General features: G+C 40.4%; 1 protein-coding gene across 2 annotated transcripts; it reads right to left on the bottom strand.

The window, feature by feature from the left end:
* Nucleotides 1–5003: 5003 nt before the first annotated feature.
* LOC138975069 (vacuolar protein sorting-associated protein 29) lies at nt 5004–10911 on the bottom strand. Of its 2 annotated transcripts, none has more exons than XM_070347724.1 (4): nt 10856–10911; nt 10113–10304; nt 9200–9435; nt 5004–7565 (listed from the first exon to the last, which is right to left on the bottom strand). In XM_070347724.1, the coding sequence occupies exons 1-4, from the start codon at nt 10856–10858 to the stop codon at nt 7448–7450; spliced, it is 549 nt and encodes a 182-aa protein (XP_070203825.1). In that variant the 5' UTR covers nt 10859–10911; the 3' UTR covers nt 5004–7447. The 2 variants fall into 2 exon arrangements, with proteins under 2 accessions (XP_070203825.1, XP_070203826.1); XM_070347725.1 differs by having other exon boundaries at nt 5004–7562; nt 10856–10903.
* Between the last annotated feature and the right edge of the window lie 9 nt (nt 10912–10920).

Genomic DNA, 10920 nt, shown 5'->3' with positions numbered 1-10920 from the left:
CCAAGTGGAGGGATGGTCTTATCCCGTGTAACACCCAGGCTGTTCAGTGTTGGTATGTGACCAAGTGGAGGGATGGTCTTATCCCGTGTAACACCCAGGCTGTTCAGTGTTGGTATGTGACCAAGTGGAGGGATGGTCTTATCCCGTGTAACACCCAGGCTGTTCAGTGTTGGTATGTGACCAAGTGGAGGGATGGTCTTATCCCGTGTAACACCCAGGCTGTTCAGTGTTGGTATGTGACCAAGTGGAGGGATGGTCTTATCCCATGTAACACCCAGGCTGTTCAGTGTTGGTATGTGACCAAGTGGAGGGATGGTCTTATCCCGTGTAACACCCAGGCTGTTCAGTGTTGGTATGTGACCAAGTGGAGGGATGGTCTTATCCCGTGTAACACCCAGGCTGTTCAGTGTTGGTATGTGACCAAGTGGAGGGATGGTCTTATCCCGTGTAACACCCAGGCTGTTCAGTGTTGGTATGTGACCAAGTGGAGGGATGGTCTTATCCCGTGTAACACCCAGGCTGTTCAGTGTTGGTATGTGACCAAGTGGAGGGATGGTCTTGTCCCGTGTAACACCCAGGCTGTTGAGTGTTGGTATGTGACCAAGTGGAGGGATGGTCTTATCCCATGTAACACCCAGGCTGTTCAGTGTTGGTATGTGACCAAGTGGAGGGATGGTCTTATCCCATGTAACACCCAGGCTGTTCAGTGTTGGTATGTGACCAAGTGGAGGGATGGTCTTATCCCGTGTAACACCCAGGCTGTTCAGTGTTGGTATGTGACCAAGTGGAGGGATGGTCTTATCCCGTGTAACACCCAGGCTGTTCAGTGTTGGTATGTGACCAAGTGGAGGGATGGTCTTATCCCGTGTAACACCCAGGCTGTTCAGTGTTGGTATGTGACCAAGTGGAGGGTTTTGTCTTATCCCATGTAACACACAGGCTGTTCAGTGTTGGTATGTGACCAAGTGGAGGGATGGTCTTGTCCCATGTAACACCCAGGCTGTTCAGTGTTGGTATGTGACCAAGTGGAGGGTTTTGTCTTATCCCATGTAACACACAGGCTGTTCAGTGTTGGTATGTGACCAAGTGGAGGGATGGTCTTATCCCGTGTAACACCCAGGCTGTTCAGTGTTGGTATGTGACCAAGTGGAGGGTTTTGTCTTATCCCATGTAACACACAGGCTGTTCAGTGTTGGTATGTGACCAAGTGGAGGGATGGTCTTATCCCATGTAACACCCAGGCTGTTCAGTGTTGGTATGTGACCAAGTGGAGGGATGGTCTTATCCCGTGTAACACCCAGGCTGTTCAGTGTTGGTATGTGACCAAGTGGAGGGATGGTCTTATCCCATGTAACACCCAGGCTGTTCAGTGTTGGTATGTGACCAAGTGGAGGGATGGTCTTATCCCATGTAACACCCAGGCTGTTCAGTGTTGGTATGTGACCAAGTGGAGGGATGGTCTTATCCCGTGTAACACCCAGGCTGTTCAGTGTTGGTATGTGACCAAGTGGAGGGATGGTCTTATCCCATGTAAAAGTCTGGCCAGATCTGAGATGACGAGTCTTCACCACAAGCCTTTAAGTGTCACAAAATAAATATGTAGATGTAATCTGGAGAAATGCTGTATATGCAGATGACCCAAATCACATGTTTTCCAAATGAATCTCATGTGACCGGGAGCATCTCGTTACTCCCCCGTGTCGTTACTCCCCCGGCTTGTTACTAACCCTAACCCTAACCCTAAGGGGGAGTAACGAGGTGATCCCATGTGACCATTGCATTCATCATGAAAAGATGTCGTTTGATTGCTTGTATCGATGTTTTTGGTTGTTGTTCAAAAGAATATTGAACCCTTTGTACATAAAAGTTCTATTAACTTTGCTTTTGTATCCACAAGATGTCTGGTATGCCTAAAAACAGTTTCCATTATTATAACCCATCTTTCAGGATAGATGTCACCATTAAAATACATGTACATCTGTCTAATCCATTATTATAACCCATCTTTGAGGATAGATGTCACCATTAAAATACATGTACATCTGTCTAATCCATTATTATAACCCATCTTTGAGGATAGATGTCACCATTAAAATACATGTACATCTGTCTAATCCATTATTATAACCCATCTTTAATTTCAGGATAGATCTCACCATTAAAATACATGTACATCTGTCTAATCCATTATTATAACCCATCTTTCAGGATAGATGTCACCATTAAAATACATGTACATCTGTCTAATCCAAATGAAATGAAGGCGCAGATATGTAACTGAATGCGTAAAAGTGTGATTTTCCTGAATTATTTGTATTCTAGTCCACCACTGTTTCAGTATTTGAGCATTTCATGCTAACAAATCCACAATAGCATAGATCCACATCCCTGCAACACAGATGAATGTTTCATCTGGTTAAAACAATTAACATTCTTAAAAAACAAAACAAGTCGCGTAAGGCGAAATTACTACATTTAGTCAAGCTGTGGAACTCACAGAATGAAACTGAACGCACTGCATTTTTTCACAATGACCGTAGTCCGCCGCTCGTGCAAAAGGCAGTGAAATTAACGAGCCTGTTTAGTGCGATAGTGGTTGCGCTGTGCTGCATAGCACGCTTTTCTGTACCTCTCTTCGTTTTAACTTTCTGAGCGTGTTTTTAATCCAAACATATCATATATATATATATGTTTTTGGAATCAGGAACCGACAAGGAATAAGATGAAATTGTTTTTAAATCGATTTCGGAAGTTTTATTTGAATCATAATTTGTATATGTTTTAATTTTCAGAGCTTGTTTTTAATCCTAATATAACATATGTATATGTTTTTGAAATCAAAAAATGATGAAGAATAAGATGAACGTAATTTTGAATCGTTTTATAAAAAAAATAATTACAATTTTCCAATTTGTAATGACCAAAGTCATTAATTAATGTTTAAGCCTCCAAGCTGAAATGCAATACCGAAGTCCGGCCTTCGTCTAAGATTGCTTGGCCAAAATTTCAATCAATTTGATTGAAAAATGAGGGTGTGACAGTGCCGCCTCAACTTTTACAAAAAGCCGGATATGACGTCATAAAAGACATTTATCGAAAAAATGAAAAAAAATTCTGGGGATTTCATACCCAGGAACTCTCATGTAAAATTTCATAAAGATCGGTCCAGTAGTTTAGTGTGAATCGCTCTACACACACACACACACACACACATACATACATACACCACGACCCTCGTCTCGATTCCCCCTCTATGTTATAACATTTAGTCAAAACTTGACTAAATGTAAAACAAGAAGGGCAAAGCCCATACGACTCACATGCTTTACACATTTTTCCTACCAAAATACATGTGACCTTGACCCAAGGTCAAGGTCATCCAAGGTCATGCAACACAAAGCTGTTAATTCAAGACATAGGAAGTACAATGGTGCTTATTGGCTCTTTCTACCATGAGATATGGTCACTTTTAGTGGTTCACTACCTTATTTTGGTCACATTTCATAAGGGTCAAAGTGACCTTGACCTTGATCATATGTGACCAAATGTGTCTCATGATGAAAGCATAACATGTGCCCCACATAATTTTTAAGTTTGAAACAGTTATCTTCAATAGTTCAGGGTCAAGGTCACTTCAAAATATGTATACAATCCAACTTTGAAGAGCTCCTGTGACCTTGACCTTGAAGCAAGGTAAACCAAACTGGTATCAAAAGATGGGGCTTACTTTGCCCTATATATCATATATAGGTGAGGTATTCAATCTCAAAAACTTCAGAGAAAATGGGAAAAATGTGAAAAATAGCTGTTTTTTAGGCAACATTTATGGCCCCTGCGACCTTGACCTTGAAGCAAGGTCAAGATGCTATGTATGTTTTTGGGGGCCTTGTCATCATACACCATCTTGCCAAATTTGGTACTGATAGACTGAATAGTGTCCAAGAAATATCCAACGTTAAAGTTTTCCGGACGGACGTCCGGACGGACGGACGTCCGGACGGACGGACGGACGGACGGACGGACGACTCGGGTGAGTACATAGACTCACTTTTGCTACGCATGTGAGTCAAAAAAAGGAGTGTATTAAAAAGGAGAAAGTCTCAAATTGGGGAGTCTTAAAGTGGGGTTCCACTGTAGTGATAGCAGGTAGCAATGATGTGAGAGAAAGGAACAAGATCATTAATGTCTTGCTAGTTTATACGTGAAACATTTTTTGGGAGGAAATGAGAACGAGTGTGCTGTAAAGTTGAGGCTAAAGCCTTTTCGTCCCAGGTTGATTTGTGTGTTATTGTCTTCCACGTCTGGCCTAATTCCTCACAGAATGCTGATGTGCATTTTGGATCACTGAAGTAGCTTGTGTGTTTAACTTTGCTCAACGTCTCTGACAAGCTTTCTGTGATAGTGTACATGAGTGAATGTGCTTGTCAATGTTCTGTCTTTGAATACAGGTGTGTTATTTGTGTTTTTTTCTTGTAATGTCATACTGTTTAAACAAGAAAAGAAAAGATAGTGCTGGTTTGATGATTGTATTTGCTCTACCGCTCAGATCACTGTTTGTGAAGAACATTTTTTCTCTTTTGTATTACATCTAGTTTCTTGTTTGACAACATGTTCGACAATTTTAGAACCTGACTGTACTTGCTTGGCAAAAGAACATTTTTAAAACAACACATTTGTCTGTGTGACTGTGGTTTGTGTAAAAAGAAATGTGACAGTGTGTGTGTGTGTGTGGTGTGTGTGTGTGTGTGTGTTGGTTTTCTGTGTGTGTGGTTCTGAGTGTGTGTGTGGTTCTGAATGTACACATGCGTATCTGTGTGTGTGTGTGTGTGTGTGTGTGCACAAGCATTAAAGCTTTATATTTTCATTAAAAACCAAAAACCAAATTAAAAGTATAGGTTCAATCTCATTTCTAAGAGCAAAGAATAAGAAGTTTGTGCATCAAGGGGGATAATCTACATAGAGTAACGCATTCAACACTGTCACATACAGAGAGAAGCCACACATTTCAGCTGTACAGCATTTGTTTTAATTCTACATTAAGACATGTACAATTTTACACTGGATGCAATTCACTGACGCGTGTGATTCTATATACAAAGCTTGAAAGGGGATGTTTGGAATGAAAATATTGCACAGTGAAGCATCCTACATAATTACATGATTTTCTCTTTGTTCAAAAATCTACAATCTAAACTATTTTGAGTCTTTTAGTTGGTCCTGTTTTTGTGTTTGTTTGATTTTTGTTGTTGTTGTTGTTGTTGTTGTTGTTGTTGGTATTGCTTCTTTTAAGACAAAAAGCAATTCTTATTGACACTTTTGTGACAAACTTGATCCATCCAGAACTTCCTAACTCATGTTTCTTACTTCATGTAATGCACACAGTTCAGACTTAATTCAGCAAGAAGAAACGTTACAAAGCTCTGCAAGTATGATCTCAGACGCGTAAGACTTCAGAAAAATCTTTCTGATGGCTAAAGCATTACAGTTTTTGCAAATCTTTCTTTATTTGGTGTTTAACGTCGTTTTCAACCACGAAGGTTATATCGCGACGGGGAAAGGGGGGAAATGGGATAGAGCCACTTGTCAATTGTTTCTTGTTCACAAAAGCACTAATCAAAAATTTGCTCCAGGGGCTTGCAACGTAGTACAATGTATTACCTTACTGGGAGAATGCAAGTTTCCAGTACAAAGGACTTAACATTTCTTACATACTGCTTGACTAAAATCTTTAAAAAAAATGACTATATTTTATACAAGAAACACTTAACAAGGGTAAAAAGAGAAACAGAATCCGTTAGTCGCCTCTTATGACATGCTGGGGAGCATCGGGTAAATTCTTTCCCCTAACCCGCGGGGGGTGTTTTTGCAAATAATCATATAGCTATTTTATGCTGATTAACAAAGCTAAGTGTAGTTCATTGGAAATCTACATCTAGGTCAAAGCTGTCTTGTCAAATAAAAAGATGAAAGTCACTCTTTCATTTCACTGCTTGTTACTCTCGCCAGAAGACTGGTTCGGCATAACTCTGACTTACTCTATTACACATGTTGTATGCATTTAGAGCACTTATTTCCCTTTGTTTATCATGTCTTGTCAAATGGTTTACACAGAGGGTTTGTATGTAAAAACTTCACAAATTAAAATCAAACATAAACACATGCATGTATATTACAAGCATTCATTTTCCAATCTTGCAAACATGAGGGAGGAAATTGATCACACAAACTGACAGTAAGAAACTAGAATATATGTCGATTTGTTTGTTTGTTTGTTTAACGCCCAGCCGACCACGAAGGGCCATATCAGGGCGGTGCTGCTTTGACATATAACGTGCGCCACACACAAGACAGAAGTCGCAGCACAGGCGTCATGTCTCACCCAGTCACATTATTCTGACACCGGACCAACCAGTCCTAGCACTAACCCCATAATGCCAGACGCCAGGCGGAGCAGCCACTAGATTGCCAATTTTAAAGTCTTAGGTATGACCCGGCCGGGGTTCGAACCCACGACCTCCCGATCACGAGGCGGACGCCTTACCACTAGGCCAACCGTGCCGGTATATATGTCGATAATCACACAAAAAGATGTTAAAATGAAATGATTAAGTTACAGCTTTTGTCCAATCTTGCTTGATCACTTTACACTCAAAGTCAAAAATACCACAATCTTAATTTCAGTTTTCTCAAAACAAAAGCAAAGAACAGTATGAGTAAACAAAAAAAGTGTTTTATAGTGTGATATCGGCATACAGGCTAAGCTTGAACAAGGATGCAATTTGTTGAAATACAACATGACTTGTGCAACCTTAGCTTTGTCTTTTCTTCTCTGCTTCATTTCAGTCTCTATCAAATGAATACAATCAAAAAAGCTGCAACAGTGGGCAACAGATGCGATTCAGAATGACATAGTACCTTGCCTCATTCACCTAATATCAGCGACATCCTAAAATCCCACCCCTCTCTACCTTTTCCATGCATTTTGTTTTCCTTATGCATTGTACTTTCTTCGTCCCTCCACCCCTACCCCCTCAATCATGCTACACCCACCCCCTCCCCAACCCATACCCAGACCTGGGAACCCCTGTTTCGCACTTGGAGTATTCCCAAACAAACTTGGCGTATTTACAGAAAAAGTAGTGTACTCCACACAGCATTTGAACATTCATGATTCAAACATGCTTCACACGCGTCCGTCGCACAGTTAATCATGCGCTTGTGAAGAACAGTAGTCTAGGAATTTTTCTCGTCATTTTTTTTTCCCCACTGACCGTACTGATTGTATTCTAGACAATCATGTGTACAAAATAGTGCAAAATCTATGGGTTCCCGGGTCTGCATCCCCCACTCTCTCCCTTTTGCTGCTTCAAAACACATTTGTCCAACTTCCCCTGAAAAACTCCTTTTACTATTTATCTCTTAAATAATAACACAACAACCACACAGCCTAGGATTTCCTGTACTCTATCCGTTCAACCTTGACCTCGTCGTTGAAGAGTTTGTAGACGTAAGCGACGACAGTTGACTGCTGGATGTCGAGGATGACGAACGAGGGGATGATGCTACTGCAACACAACAACAAACACGATTATAGACACTGATGATGATGTTGATGATGATGACGATGATGATGATGATAATGATGGATAATGACGGTGGTGATGATGATGATGCAAGTGATGAAAAATAACGGGATGATAACAGCTGCAACAAAACTTCATTGATAGTTACAGACCATGATGGTAGATAGGGACAAACACAAATAAATCATTTAATGAAAACTGTATACATTCACACTGTAAACGCGATACTGAACACCCTAATGATAATTCACACTGTAAACGCGATACTGAACACCCTAATGATAATTCACACTGTAAACACGACACTGAACACCCTAATGATAATTCACACTGTAAACGCGACACTGAACACCCTAATGATAATTCACACTGTAAACACGACACTGAACACCCTAATGATAATTCACACTGTAAACACGACACTGAACACCCTAATGATAATTCACACTGTAAACACGACACTGAACACCCTAATGATAATTCACACTGTAAACGCGATACTGAACACCCTAATGATAATTCACACTGTAAACACGACACTGAACACCCTAATGATAATTCACACTGTAAACACGACACTGAACACCCTAATGATAATTCACACTGTAAACACGACACTGAACACCCTAATGATAATTCACACTGTAAACACGACACTGAACACCCTAATGATAATTCACACTGTAAACACGACACTGAACACCCTAATGATAATTCACACTGTAAACGCGATACTGAACACCCTAATGATAATTCACACTGTAAACACGACACTGAACACCCTAATGATAATTCACACTGTAAACACGACACTGAACACCCTAATGATAATTCACACTGTAAACACGACACTGAACACCCTAATGATAATTCACACTGTAAACGCGATACTGAACACCCTAATGATAATTCACACTGTAAACACGACACTGAACACCCTAATGATACATTCACACTGTAAACGCGATACTGAACACCCTAATGATAATTCTTTAAGCTAAAGAAAAAGCTCTCTTGTTGATTTTGGACCATTAGCAGTTTCAATATTTTGAATTGAACTCAAAGCTAAACCACAATGATCACATTATAAATGTTAAATATATCGCCGGTGAAATCCTGGGACCTCATAAGTGATTTGGCGCCAAGAGTGTAGTCCATGTTGTAGTCCTTCAATTGTCTTTATGTTATATGTACCACCACTGCAATTTTTCCATGTGAGATAATACATAATTTGATTTGATTTGATTTGAGTCACTAACGAGGTCCCACGATTTCACCGACAATATACTGTTGGAAAATTGGTCAAGAAAATGTCAGAATAAGAACAAGACACTGGTGGTGAGAAGAACAAGAACAAGGTTACAGTGAAAATGTACTCACCAGAAACATCAACAAGGTTACAGTGAAAATGTACTCACCAGAAACATGAACAATAAAAATGCGAATAGCAGCGTATAGAAAATATCAGCCTGTTAGAGTGACCATTTGCCAATCTAATTTCCAGTATTCTGAGATTTTTACCAGTAAAATGCAGGAAATTCAAAGTCAACACGATCCCTGAGATACCATAATACTGACTCTGTTCACCACCAAGACCTTCACCAGGTCACACAGACCTGTCCAGTGCAGAGTAGGCCCCTGTGGCCGACCCAGGGTTGATGTAGAACTTGCCCTCGTGTTCGTACGCCTGGAACTTGTGCGTGTGGCCCGAGATGAGGATGTCCACGTCCAGTTGTCGCTGGACCATGGCCAGACTCTCCACGTCGCCCCAAGGCACCACCTGGTGGCCGTGACACAGACCGATGCGGAACTGACCCACTGTCACCACCTTCTGCTCCGGGTAGTTCATGTTCTGCAAAAATGTCAAAGCAACTTAGTTAGTTTTAGCATGAAGCGAAAGTGAAAATTGCATACCTTAAATTACCATCAATTTTTCTGATAAATGTGTGTTAATTCTTGCATGAAAAATAAGATTTGTTCTACCTCTCCTAGCTTTTAAACGCCATGCTTCTGAACAGTTCCTGTGGAAAGCAGTCAAAACAGCAGGACATTCTGAGAGCTCATGTTACTGCAAAAGTCATCAACATTTTCTGAAAAAGGTAAATAAGCCAAATACCAGCTTTTCAATTTTCTGAATTTTGCAAAATTCCTTTTGTACATTTAGCCCTTTAGACTTTTAGAGTATACATATATCTCAAAATCTGAACATCAATACATTTTCAGCGTATACCTTGAAAGTGCTTGGTGCAACTTACACAGGTTTCCTGTATGATAAGACAATTGTGTTACTGTTAAAAACTACAATTGTATTACAGTAGTATCAGGCCTGAAAGTGGCCATGTAGAAACTTGTAACTGGCGAGTAGAAATTTTAATCTACTCCCTAAAAGCGAGTCAAGTTGCTGAAACAAATGGTTGGTTTGGCGATTAAAATGTGCTCTCTGGCTGGTAAATTTTGAGAAGCACTAGCCAAAGGCCAGTGGACTATTTTGTGGACTTTGAGCGCTGAGTATACCTTCCTTCGTCTTACCTCATCAAAATCTCCTCGTACTACATGCACATCGCTGGCCAAGGTTTTGAGGTAGTCAAACGATTCCTTGGTACACAGGTTGCCCGTGCAGAGAATGTGCTGAATCTTGCCAGGAACAAGCAGCTTCTTGAAGCGTGCTGGCAGTGAGTTACACCGGTGAGGGATGTGAAGATCTCCTAACAACAGCACCAACTGTTTGTGGAAAGAAAGAAAATTATGGTTTAGGTTTGACTCACTAAGAGTTATTTTCTTACAAAATATATGTAAACAAGGATTTAGTAAAGCAACTTAAAAACAGCATAAAATTGAAACACTTTCAGTTGTAAAGATGCATGTTTCTACCTTGGTGGACAACAAATTCAAATAAAAGACATCTAGTTTCATTTACTGTATATTTTGGGTTTGAATTTGATGGAGATGACCTCGGGGCTACGACTCCAGCACACACACACACACACACACACACACACACACACACACACACACACACACACATACACATCGGTCTAATCTTTCTATGGAGGCCCCTGATATTTTTAACTGTAAGTCAGTAAGCTTAACTAGCGAGTAGCGTAAGGTTCTCTGTACATTCTCCAAAGACACACCCACCAAAACCATTGAGAATTTTACAATAACTATTGACATCGACAACACAGACACTTTCCAGACACAGGGGGCAGTAATTCGTTTTCGATCGGACACAACTCAACCTGTCAAATAGAAGAAATACACCAATATCTTACCATTTTTTGTTGTGTTTGATGATAGTCACTCTAATCATATGATCGGAGCAGTGCAGAAAGCGGAA

This window comes from Littorina saxatilis, linkage group LG9, assembly GCF_037325665.1.
Source record: "Littorina saxatilis isolate snail1 linkage group LG9, US_GU_Lsax_2.0, whole genome shotgun sequence".
NCBI classification, from domain to species: domain Eukaryota; kingdom Metazoa; phylum Mollusca; class Gastropoda; order Littorinimorpha; family Littorinidae; genus Littorina; species Littorina saxatilis.
Note: the sequence above shows the minus strand (reverse complement) of the source record. Positions and strands in the feature narration are given on the sequence as shown.

Bases quoted from the DNA above. Each gene is read 5' to 3' on its own strand.
- LOC138975069 (XM_070347724.1), bottom strand. The intron at 9,436-10,112 runs GTAAGACGAAGG...ACATTTTTGCAG, and splicing joins TACGAGGAGATTTTGATGAG to AACATGAACTACCCGGAGCA. The intron at 7,566-9,199 runs GTCTGTGTGACC...GTTGTGTTGCAG, and splicing joins GCCTACTCTGCACTGGACAG to TAGCATCATCCCCTCGTTCG.